We start from the raw sequence: 13,417 nt of genomic DNA on the forward strand, positions 1-13,417 counted from the left end.
CCTGATACTTACACTTAAACTAAACTACAAAACTCTCCGATCCCAATTAATTCTTAGTTTACCATTAATATTTTTATTTTTAGTTTTATCAATGACAATATAATTATAAGGCTCTTTCCATACCTTATTACATATATTAGCAAAATCATTATAAATAAGTTCAACAATATTAAAGAAATCTTGATATATAGATATGAGGACTTTACCTCTCTGTTCAAATAAAATAAATAGATTACAGTTCTCTCTAACACTCTGCCTATCCAGAGAGAACAGGTTTTGATTAAGCTATATCATATTGCAATTATTATGGCTACCTCTGCAAAAGTATTCATTAATAACTGGTTCTTTGGCTCTAACATCATCGAATATCATTAGTTTTTTTAAGTCTTTGGGTAGTTTATCGGGAGATGGTAAATCTTTTATATCTTTAATAAATTCAACATCTGCTTTTGGGTTTGATTTTCTATACCATGGTACTGATCACCAGTAGGTCCAATGATGTATAGCTTATCAAAGTATGTACTAGCTAGAATTAGTTTTTTCAATAAGAATGTCTTACCACATTCACTAGGACCAGATATTATACATCTAAAGTTATCTGGGAATGCGGCTTCAGTAATTATATCATCATCATTTAGCCAAGAATATAGATCATCATTTATGTTTACAGATATCAGTGAATTTGCAAAACAACTCTGTTGAACCACTTCACGGATATTATTAGTAGGAATATTACTAATGCTATTACTATTGCTATTCCTATTAGATTTAATCCTTTGATATTTTTCATCAAATAGATATATAAAATTATCATTATCATTATCAATATCATTATTATTATCATTATCATTATTAGCAAAGATACTTCGTAGATCATTATCATTATCATTATCAATGACATTATCCTTATCATTAACATTATCATTATCATTAACATTATCATTATCATTATTAGCAAAACTACTTCGTAGATCATTATCATTATCATCTGCGAAGCAGGTTCCCTGATTAACACTAACCTCATCATTATCTTTACTACAACCTAAACAAAAACACTCATTATTTATTCCCGGATATTTACATTGATTAACTAAAATATTCAAAGCACTTTTAATTCTAAATCCTCTATCAATAAGATAGATCATATATAAACAATAAGCCCCACAATAAGATTGATCATATTGTTTTATTCTCTCATTAGAGCCTAGATCAACATATTCCACTAGGAAAAATGGTGGAGTTTCTACACCAAAACTATCAAATTAATATGTTGGACCACCTTCTCTTCTTATAACTAAAACCCAATGTGTACCTTTAGTTGGATGTAGATTTACAATAATGTTAGAGTTAGGTTCACTTACCATTTCTGGTTTATCATCTCTCATTACAATCTCAATTGGTGTTAGACTTATATCTTTACCTATAACTTTTATTCTAATATCACTCATAGCATTATTATCAATATTAAATTTATTATTGAATTCCTCAAAAGTTAGGATGAGCATTTTTATATAATAAGTTTATAAAATCTAAGTCTAATTATAAGTCTAAGTCTAAATCTAAATCAAATCTATATTTATTATATAAAAATGGAAACAGGTAGTGCAGTTTTTATTTTTATTTTTATTATTGGAATTTGTTATATAATATATGATTCAAGACCAAGTAAATATACAAAACTAGAAGAAAACTTTGGTGGATTTATGAATAGGAGTCTAGTTAGATTTGAATATGAAAAGTCACCATTACATACTATTGTTTATGGTGGAACTGGTACATGCAAAACATATTTTATTAGACAGTAATTAAAATTATACTCAGTCCAAAATCAAGATCAAGATCAAGATCAAGATCGAGATCAAGTTCAGGATCAAGCAAAAATTATAGTTATAGTTTGTAAAGATGACAGAGACTGGATAGATCCTGAGTCTAATAAGTTTTATACTGGGTTTAATAAATGTGATATAAATATGATCACAAAAAATAATATGCATAAATTTCAAAATTGTGTAATAGTACTTGATGATATGGGTGATAGGTTAAATAAGGATATAGGTTATTATTTTACTGAAGGTAGACATTATAATATTCAGATGATTCTAATGTGTCATAAACCAGCTCAAATAATTAATACAGCAAGAATGAGTTGTGATACTATTTATTTAACAACTTATAATGGGCCTGACCTATTTAAAAATTTAATGAGAAATATAAATGTGAACATGACTTCAATAAAATAATTAGTGAATTAAATAGTAACTATTATAATTGTACAGATGGAATGTCAGATGAACTTCGTTATGGTATAATTAAATATAATAAAAAGGAAAATACTTTTATTATTATTAGTAGTAATAGAACAATGATATATGATTCAAGAGTTGGTTTCCTTGATTTAAAAGCTCTTAGTTTGAAAGATGATTTAGAAAGAGAAGATATAAATAAACTTATAGCATATATGAAACCACTAATGATTAATGCAACAGATAGAAATGTTATTAATCATGATAATTATCAGTTTTATTTTAATAAAATTCTTACTTTAAATAATATTAAAATACAGAATGATGTTCTAACTAAAGAAATGATTTTGGGAAAGGGTATGAAAGTTTTATCAAATATTGGTGGAATTATAGGCACAGGTTTAATTATATTTAGTTATATTTATCCCGATTTAATATCAAGAAATGCTGGAACTGTAGCAATGGGAGCAAGCACAATGTTGAGTAGGGTAAATACATTAGTTAATGTTGGATATGGAGAAGAGTTGGAAGGTGAAGCACGAAGTGGTTATACTGATCAGTGTAACAGTGACTTCGTCAATGAAGAGATGGGAATTTTGAATAGAAAGGGAGGAAGGTTTTTAAACAAAATATATGGAAATAATGAAGAATTTAGAGAAAAGGTTATAAATTTTGTTAAAGATAAAAAAGAATTAGACCTTGATTTGATCTTAGATAAGAGATGTAAAACTAATACACTCAATACTTTAGGAAATAAATATTTAGCAGAGTGTATCACATCTAAAGATAATACTAAAGATTTAATTGAAATCATGGCTAAATATTACCCTGTGAAGGATTAGGCAAATATTAAAGTTTACCCTATTATAAATGCTTTTACAGTGTTTAGAGTGTAACTATAAATGTGGAAACATTGCTGTTTTAAAATATCATTATGAATCATGTCATAAAGATAAAACTGATAAATGTATGTGTGGTAATATAATATTAGGTGGTATTTGTGCTAATGATTTTTCCCCATGGGGTTGTTCTTTAAAAAATGAATCTAGTTCTAGTTCTGGTTCTAGTTCTAACCCTAGTTCTAATTCTAATTCTAATTTTCGTTCTAACCCTTGTTCTAGTTCTAACCCTAGTTCTAACCCTAGTTCTAACCCTAGTTCTAGTTCTAGTTCTAATTCTAATTCTGGTTCTAACCCCAGTTCTAGCTCTAGTTCTGGTTCTGGTTCTATCTATGACTATAACTCTAACTCAGATCCTAACCCCAACCCTAACCCTAACCTTATCCCTAACCCCAACCTTATCCCCAACCCTATCCTTATCCCTAACCCTAACCTTAACCCCAGCTCAGAAGTATTAACTAGATGTTGTAATAAGTGTAATTATATAAAACCACTAAATAATTTTGATGGGGGTAAGTATACATGTAGAAGTTGTACTTCAGCTAAAGTTAATTGTCCATATTGTAATTCTGTTGTGAGATATGATGGGATACGGGCTCATGTAAAGAAACAAAATCCAGATATAAAATTGACTAGAGGATTTAGTAGAAATTTAACAGAAAGATCGGCGAAGCTGGTACCCAGATCAGTGGAACTGTTTCAGAGACCTGATATTACCCAAACTGGGGAAAATTGTTCATGTAAATATTATAATTTTGTATCATTTCTTATTAATAATGGAATAAATATAGAAAAAATAAAAGAAAATATAAATTTATTGAAAAGTATAGATAATTTGAAATAAAAGTATAAAAAAATAAAAAAACATCAAAAAAGAGGGAATCACTCTTTAAGAGCGAAAAAGAGCGATCTTTTGCACTGTGGTTCACTCCGAATAAGAGTGAATCACTCTTAAAGAGTGAAATGTAAATTTTGCTTTGATTTTTTTGTTTTATTTTGATTTTGGAAGATTATACTAATGCTATATATGAAGGTAAAACTAAATATGTAACTAATTATACTACTGATAGTAATAGACATCATTTAGAAACTAAAGAACAATATAAAATAGCTATTGATCCATTTGATGATAGAGGTATTAGAGATAGTAATGGTGAATTTAGGTTTTACCAGTTAAGCTGCTTCGCAGATAATTAATTTTTAAAATGATAGCAAAATTTAAAAAACAATTATAAAAAAAGTTAAGCTCGTTTTTTTTTGTTCAAGTTTTTCGCAAGTTTACGTGCTTTTTACACGGTCTCATCTGCGAAGCAGTTTCACTGATTAGTTTTATACTAGTATCTGGGGACGTCCACTGGAGTCAGTGGGGATAGAACCCGAACTATCCGTCTGATAACGGTTGATTACCAGCTTAACTCTGTACTAGTGTTTTGCACTAAGTGAGACAAGAAATGATAGATTTAAAATATAAAAGAAGTGAATATAGAGTAGTGGATATATAAAGTGAATTAAAGTAATGTGTATATGGGTACCGTATCGCGGCTCTATGTTGCGGAGGTACCCATATACACATTACTCGTGGTATGTGTATCGATATATAAAGTTTTGCCATGACCTCATTAATTAATTGATCATGCTAACCAAAAATTAGCTTGACAAAACAAGCCCAACCCTGGTCGAGAACGGAACGCTATCTTGTAAGAAATTGCAAGATTCAAGAAAAAAAACTTTTATTGCAAGATTTTGTAACATTAAAGGTGAAATTTTAAGAGTACAAGGTTATGTAAGATCGAAAGTTACCTTGCGATGAATCTTGGAAGACAGAAGTTCGTTCCATTCGAGCTCTGATTGGTTGAATTTTGGCGTTTATTAATAATTCTTTGCAGATTCCACTTTTCCGAAATCGGCGGTAATCTTGCAAGAGTCTTGTAAGATTCTTGCGAGATTATAAATAATCGCACTAGAGTTTTCCAAGATTTTAAAAAAATTGCAACATAACCGCCTTTTTGACAAGAATCTTTCAAGAGGGACTCTAGCAAAATAACCTTGCGTCAACCTTGCATAATTTTTAGAAAAAAAACATATTTAACATTGATAGCTAATAAATTAGTTTCACTTAGGAGATTTGATGTCAGAACATCAACGTATGACATAAGAGGTGTCGCTCGGCAGTCGCTGAAATCTTGAGAAATTTGAGGCTAAGTTGCTGATTATATTGGCACACCTCCTCCTCTTCAATTCAGTGGAAACTGACAGCAAGTCAAGTACATTATTTCAAAATAAATTTACTGCTGAAAATTTTCTTATATACTCAAGCGCTGGAATAACACAGTGTCGTTCATTTAAATTGCTTAAAATGATTTCTACAATTATGCTTTGGCATCTTTGAGAACTAAAATTAACAACTACACATACAGGATCAGATAAAATTTTGACACAAAAAATGCTCGTTATGGAACTCGTTTTAGTTTCCATAGGCTACATAGTGATTTGAGAAATTTCACAAAAAAATGGAATCAACAATTTTTGTCAAAAAACAGTTATCCTGTTAGAGTTTTGCAAGAAGACGGCTGTCTTGTAACTAACTTGCTAGAGTCTGACAAGAGGTCGTTCTTTTGTGGAGAACATATGCCAGCACATTGATTTCTTCATTGTTGATATAGGTATGTGACAAAGAGACACTGAATTGTTTAGAAAAAAATTTAAGTTTTTGTGATACTGCGCATATTACAATGCAAAAAATGGTCAACAAAAAAGCTCTACCAGTATTTTTTTCACACTTCTCAGAATAGTCTAATGAGTTTATCGAACCATTCACGTAACAATTGATTTTCTTTTCAGATTTTCGCAGCCTGTACCAAAACTTTGCAGTCACTTTTTTGCTTTCAAACGCTTGAATTTATCTTCTATATATACACACGTACAAATATGTTCTATATAGTGTACACAATTCAGAGTCTGAGAGGATTTGCATACTATAGCGGGTAGGCTAGCCGGAGTTTTGAGTCTGAGCTTTCGTGTTTCGGGTCTGACAGATCCGCGTAGGTTCTCCACCAGCCGTCATCTCTTCATCGAGGGACCCTTCGCTGAATGCACTTTTCCTCCACATCTGCCAAGTCCAGACACTTCCCTCAAGGGTCCTCACCACCAGGAGTTTGCTCGTGCACTTTGGAATATCCAGATCCACAAGCAGCCTCGCTGTCTTCGGTGCTAGTGCCCCTCGCCAACTGGTGACAATTCCACCCAGACTGACTTCTTGTGAGCCCGTTCTTTCCCTGATTCAGTACTTGACCTCCCCGGGTCGAGGTTTTGACAAAAAATAATGTAAGATTAGCGGTGAATAGCGGTGAAAAAAAACTTTTTTTTCACCGCAAAGCGCCCGCATCTTTTAGCGTTGAATGCGCTGAAAGCGGTGAATTTTTGTAAGAATAGCGTTGAATTTTGCGGTGAAAAATTTTTTTTAACCGCATTCACCGGAATTCTTACAAAAAAGAAACTGCCGTACAAGGGTTCGAACCTCTACCTCATGCGTGTGACCAACTTCGTAATCCACTGCGCCATCTGTCACTTACTTCAATGATATTTCCTGTGAATATAACATAAGCGTTGAAATTAGCGCGGTAAATTTTTGTAAGATTTGCGATTTTAGCGGTGAAATTTTTTTTTTTCACCGCATTCTGCTGGTAGCGGTGAAAATTTTTTTTCACCGCATTCTGCTGGTAGCGGTGAAAAATTTTTTTTCACCGCATTCTGGTGGTAGCGGTGAAAATTTTTTTCACCGCATCCTGCTTGTAGCGGTGAAAAATTTTCTTTCACCGCTTAAGCGCTGAAAAAAAATTCACCGCTTAAAAGTTTTTTTTTCACCGCATTCATCGCATTGAACGCAAATCTTACACTTTTACTCAAATTCACCGCAAATCTTACATCTTTTAGCGATTTTTAGCGGTGACACCTCGACCCGGGTCATCGGTGTTGTAGTAGGCCGTCTTCTGGTCCGCCGCCAGTCCAGATCCGTGTTGTCGCCTGTGACCGCCGCATCAAGTATCCAGCTTCTCCCCTCTTTTGTGGCCACGAGGTCTGGTTTTCTGATGCCGCGCCCTGTCTTGATGATTGGTTCTTCTATGGTCTCATAGCCCTTTCTTTCCAGTGCCCTTCTGATCAGCTCAACGATGCGATTGTGTCGTTTGATTCTTGCGCCGCAGCTCCTTGGACATGTCTGGAGGCAGTGTGCCAGCGTCTCTCTTCTCCCACATGTGTCACAGCTTGGTTCTTGCTGGTGATGCCACCTCGTTTGCCTGGCTTTGGTCATCATCAAATTGCCTCTGATCATAACACATTAAAGACTTGTCAGACTTGGCAAGTCTTAAAACAATTGTGATAATAAAGTTCCGTACGGGGATCGAAAGCACGCTCTCCATGTCCTTAGGTGTTTGTCCTTCTTACAGCGCCACCGTGACTGTTGCAGTTTTGTCTTTTGCGCCGTAAAAGTACGCTTGAAAGAAGCAAATTTCAAGCGAAAAAGCGAGCAATTTAAATTACACGGGAGACTTGCATTTACAATTGCCCAGTACTGATTAACACTTTTTGGAGTTCGGTATGGGCTTGCACTGCTGTTTATGATTGCAAATTTCTTTTTTTATAAATTGATTCCTTTAAAAAACTCTTTCAACTCACAGCAGACAGCAGAACAGCTTTTCGAAAATCAATTATCTCACAGAATATGGGCATAGACGGAAGCAATATTTTATATTTTGGGGAGCGAATGATCAGTTTTTTCACTAGGTTTTTCACTAGGACAAAAGTCTCTAATATATACGAGAACTTTGACTAATTTTTGTTTTTTTTAAGTGTAAATCACTTGTTACAGTTTTTCATACGGATTCAGTGTCCTGATAATTCAAACCATTCCAGTTCATTTCCTGTCTAAACTGTTTCTTTTAGCGTTTTTCATACCACGTAAATTCAGTGGACATCAGCGCAATTCCAAAGATTTTCTAAGCATTTTTACATTTTTGGGATTTTTCGTATTTGTGCATACCGTACGGGGGGCATAAACGGAAAAGATCCCATTATTTTTGTATGTTTACTTGAATAAAATGCTGATAGTCTGCAGTGCCAGAATTTATACCAGAAGTTGCTATATACATGGCGGGAAGCTGATTTTCATAGACTTTCGTCATTTTAAAACGTTTAAGTTGCATTTTTTAAGCAACGTTACGTGACTCTGCAGAAGTCACTTCAAAATTGTGACTCAGCGTCTCAAACCATTGTGCGATTCTCGATAATTGCCAGAAACTCTTAATGACTTCAAGCAGAGTCACTTAACCTATTCTTAAAGTGTGGACAATATGCCGGACGTTCTCTGAAAAGTTATCAACTTTTAACTTGCGAAAGCTGTTTAACTTTAGGATAAAGGAGTTGAGATAAGTGTTCAAAACGACACAGAGAGTGCTCAAGAAGTGTGTCGTCAGATCAATTTGAAGAGGGACGATTGTTACTATGGAGATTGGGAGTTTCGTACCGATTATTTGGATAGAGCCGAAAACAACGTCATCAAGCACTTTCGCCTCAAGTGTTACTCGTGGACATATAAGTCACATGGAGGTAAATAAGATTACACTGTGGACGCACCAGGTTATATTATGTCCCATAAAGTTGCAACGCAATCGAACGTTCGAAAAACTCTCGACATAAAAGTGAACAACGAAATGATGATCTCTGCATGTTTTAAATGTGAACTTTGACCATTAAAACGTTCGATAGCGTTGCAACTTTTATGGGACTGACTATATTAAGTCTCATAAAGTTGCAATGCAAGAGAACGTTTCAAAAGCCACATGTTAGAGTTCAAAGGTCAAAGTTCAAATTTAAACCATAGAAAAAATTGATGAATGAAAACTTAATGGAGAAAACGTTGACATTCAAATGAGCTCATTTTGATGCTCAATTGCAGGTTTTTTGGCGTTTTTCAAACGTTCGGGTCATTTATTTCCACTTTATGGGACAGGACAGACTACAGAAAGTCCCATAAAGTTGCAACGCAACGACCGTTCGAAAACCTCGGGGCATGCGAATGGTCAATGTTTTGCTACATATCTGCATGTTTTAAAATCGAACTTTGACCTTAGAAACGTTCAATAGCGTTGCAACTTTATGTGACTGACTATAATGCACATAAAGATTGGATGCACAAAAATTAAAAAAATTGTCGCGCAAATTGGTTGCGCTTTTCGTGGGTTGCGCAAAAATCATTTCATCGAGCGAAAGTCTAGGAAAAAACGCTTCGATCAATTCTAATATTTGTTGTAATTTTATTACCTAGTACTTTTATTTACCACCGCAGATGCTTAAAAAGACACCCGCTAACGTTTAACAAAATTGCAACAAGGTAAGCCAGCATAAAGATGATTGAAAAGTGAAAAGTCGACCAAAAAATTAGGAACTAAAAAACAGGGAGACAATGCCATATTCATCATTAAAGGAATATGATAATTAACTGCAACAGTCTAATTCTCGATAGCCACGATAGTTGTTGCTATAACCAGTAAATAGAGCGACTAAGCGAAAAAATATTTTGTCATTCGTAAGCTTTATGTAAAAAATCAAGTATTTAAAAATTCGTCTAGAGTGTTGCAAAATGTTTCATCAAAAACGTTCAAAAGCATAAGTTGCATGTAAACCGCTACGATACTAAATCAATTGGACTCCTTTTAGGCTATTTATTTTTTTTTCTGGAAAACGTATTAATCACGGATATTAGATCTTGGAGTACGACATGTAAAAAATTTTTTAATAAAATTGCCTTTGTGCTTAATTGTTTTTGGCGCGACGTTTTCGAGTAAACCTATTATAATTATTATACCTATTTTAATTATTATTATACTTATTAATTATTATTATGATTTATACCTAATTATTATTAACCTATTATCTATTATTATAAAGCTTACAAAATTTCACTGCATCTACTTTTGTGGCAAATTAATGTAAGAAATGCGGTGAAAGCGATGAATGCGGCGAAAAAAAAATTCACCGCATTTCTTACAAAAATTCACCGCATGCGCTTTCCAACGTATACTCAATCTGATTTAAATTCACAAGAAATATCAAGGATGCAAGTGACAGTTGGTGCAGTGGAATAAGCAGTTGGAACTTTATGTGAAAATAAACAGTTCACCGCGATTAACCGCATTCACCGCAAAAAGATGTAAGAAATACGCGGTGAAAAGTATTTCTTTTCACCGCATTTCATCGCATTTCTTACAAAAATTCACCAACCAAACCTCGACCAGGTTATCAGTCAGGCCTGCTCAACTTTTTAATGTCAAAAGCTACACAAAGTTGAAACTAATGACCTAATATTTAGCATTACAAACCAAAATATTTTAAAATTGTGATTAATAATTTATTGAAAATGTTATTAAAATCTCAAGAGCGTTACTAAAGTCAACAATTATCTTTTCATAAGCAAAAAGCTTCGGTTTTTTTCTGGAGATAAAAAACTAGAGAGCAACAAGGAGGCTCAGTAATGTGCGTTCGCACATAAAGTTCCGAACCCGCTCATCCGCAATTTTGGCATGTCTCCCAAATGAGGAACAGATAGAAAACCCCAAAAATCTAAGTATTTTTCAAAAAAATGTGAACAAAAGATTGCCTCCAACGTAGATAACTCAGTAGAGTAAAAAATGCCGCATTAGATTGATGATATGAGGCATTATTAATAAAGCAAGTCGCCAGTCAAGACAAACAACAACATCAAACAACAATAACATCAAAATTTAATAACATCCAAAATTTATGTCGATCTTTTCCATGAAAAATTTTTATTAGCAAATTCAAAATAGCGTCAGATAAAAATAAAACCAAACAACCAAAAACATCCTTTACTTCACTAGAAAAGACATGCGATCACTCCATAATAAGGTTCGTTAGCAACTAGACAAAAAAACAGCAAAGTTAAAAAAATGGCATAAATTTGTACGGACAATTAGCTTCAAAGTAACGAAAACCAGTAGATGGCGATTGAAAACATCCGACAAATTTATGATCGGATATGATTCTAGGGGAGGGTATTAAGACTTGTCTTTTTTAAATTTTTCATGCGGTTACAAAAAGAAGAACAAATAGAGGCAACAAACAAAAATTCAATTAAAACCTACGAGAAAACGCTGTCGAAGCCGTAAAGGCATATTTTGACCCTCAAAAAATGTTCAATTGAGCCTTTCGCGACTGCAAATAATGTGGTATGCGGGGTCTCTTTAATGTGAATAGGTAATAAGTAGACAAAAAAGAAAAAAATTCAAAATTAATTAACACTTGTTTTTCTTAAAAAGAATTAGTTTCAAAGTCAAGAAAGCCATTAGCTAGAATATGAAATAAATAAATACGTTCATTTATTTGTCCAAGGGACGCGCTTGACACCTGTAATTGGTCAGAATATGTCTTATGTCTACAAAGGAGCGTCAAATTTAGCAAAAACATGAAAAATTAGTTTAATTATTTTTGCAAAAACTTGTCGAAGCCTTTAATTTCATAAAAACATCTTTTAGAACATTAGAACTTTTACAATTGCACTTTCTCTTGACAGAGAAATGTCATATGTGACTTGCAATAAACAAGACTAGGTAATAAATAGACAAAAAAGAACAAAAGTTAAAAAAATATATATTTTTTTGATAACAATTGTTTTCAAAGTCAAGAAAGCTATATACTCAAAAAAGAGTATAGGCTTATTTTTCCCTCACAAAAAAGCCAATAAGAGCTTTCAAAGTCCAGGAATATTCATACGACTAAAAAGACTGAGTAAAAAAGACAATTATTAAAATTTAAAATTATTGGAGAAAGGGGTGTCAAAGCCGTTAAAACCATAATCCATGCCTTTAAAGTTTTCTTTATTTTCAATTCTACTTTTTTTAAGGGCACTGGAGTAATATGTGAACTTTAAATAATGTGATGATGGGACAAAAAAACCTGAAAAATGTGCCAATGCCTAAAAATCCAAAAAAGAATGTTAAATCTAGTAGTATCAAAGCGAGAAAACCGGAACTTAGCGCGCAAAAATATTAAATTTTATTTCAGTAGATAAAAGATGAAAAAGAAGCATTCTCTCTTTGCTGACACTCAGATACAAAATTACCAAATTAGGAAAAAAAGTGGCAAATTCAAATGAGAAATTGTTTATTTAAAAGTCAATCATTCTTAAAAGTCAAAACCACCACAATCTTCCGAGTAAAGAAACTAGATAAATTAATTTGAAACTTCTTATGGAGCCAATTGGGCCTATCAACACTGAGCTTTGAGAATTGTTGTTTCTTTAATTAACAAAAAATTGATCGAAAAATTTTTGTAAAAAAAGACCGACTTATTACAATCCGAATTTTTTTGGATTGTAACAGTCCAAGATTGGACCAAAACCCGCCCTGCTATTGCTGTTTTTCAATTAAGAACACCAATTTGTATCGAATGTTATAGATCTAGATAAATTGCTAATTAAAAGATTTGTTGCGTTTTCGATAATCATGTAGTAAAGTTAGCACAAACCAAAAATATTTTAATTTGAGGATACTCTCAATAAAATTTGAGCTAAGACTAGCTCCCTTTGAAGTTTGCAAAGATTTTGTTGGTTGTTTTTGGGTTTGTACTTCCGGCAAATTTAATCAAAGTGGACTAAAGAAGCTTATTTCGGGCAATTTTTGATGAAAAAGGCTAAATTTTGAAATATTAAATCAACAATTAAATCAAAATAGTCAACAAAACTTTTTTGTCTTCAACATTAAAATCAACACTATCATTGTTAACAATGTGTACATATTTTAGCAAAATGGACGAAATGTTAAGCAAAATTTCCGAACATTGAATAAAAATGACCCCAACCCGTCTAATATTCACAAAAATTCAAACCACGATAACTCGCTCTAATTTGACGAAATTAAAAAAACCTTTTTAATTTCAAATTCTACGCTGGACAAACTTTTTAATGATACCACTCACAGCTCTCTACGATGAATATATCGATCGGTCAAAATTGTCTGAACAAAAAACCCAGTTGAGTATATAGTGTGGAACAATAAGTGGTGGAACAATAAATACTGAGTTTTTACCTAAATATATCAAACAGAAAAACTATTATAAGTCCATTCATGCTTCTAAACAAGCGTATCTAGAAAAACTTAATTGAATATTACCCCTAAAAAGTTCTAAGTTACATAACCTGAATTTCTAAGGACTGTAGATAGCTTAACAACTTTTGTGAGTCGAAACTTAATGCAATTAAAA

General features: G+C 32.8%; 1 protein-coding gene across 1 annotated transcript in view; it reads left to right on the forward strand.

Moving 5' to 3' along the window:
• Window positions 1–13,417, forward strand: part of LOC142354035 (uncharacterized) — a 70,905-nt gene that overhangs the window by 24,174 nt on the left and 33,314 nt on the right. Inside the window, exon 2 of the mRNA XM_075406298.1 lies at window positions 8,551–8,746. Coding sequence (XP_075262413.1) covers window positions 8,551–8,746 — 196 coding nt within the window. The remainder of the gene's footprint in view (window positions 1–8,550; window positions 8,747–13,417) is intronic.

Source organism: Convolutriloba macropyga, chromosome 15 (assembly GCF_964194025.1).
Source record: "Convolutriloba macropyga chromosome 15, txConMacr16.3, whole genome shotgun sequence".
Taxonomy (NCBI): Eukaryota; Metazoa; Xenacoelomorpha; order Acoela; family Convolutidae; genus Convolutriloba; species Convolutriloba macropyga.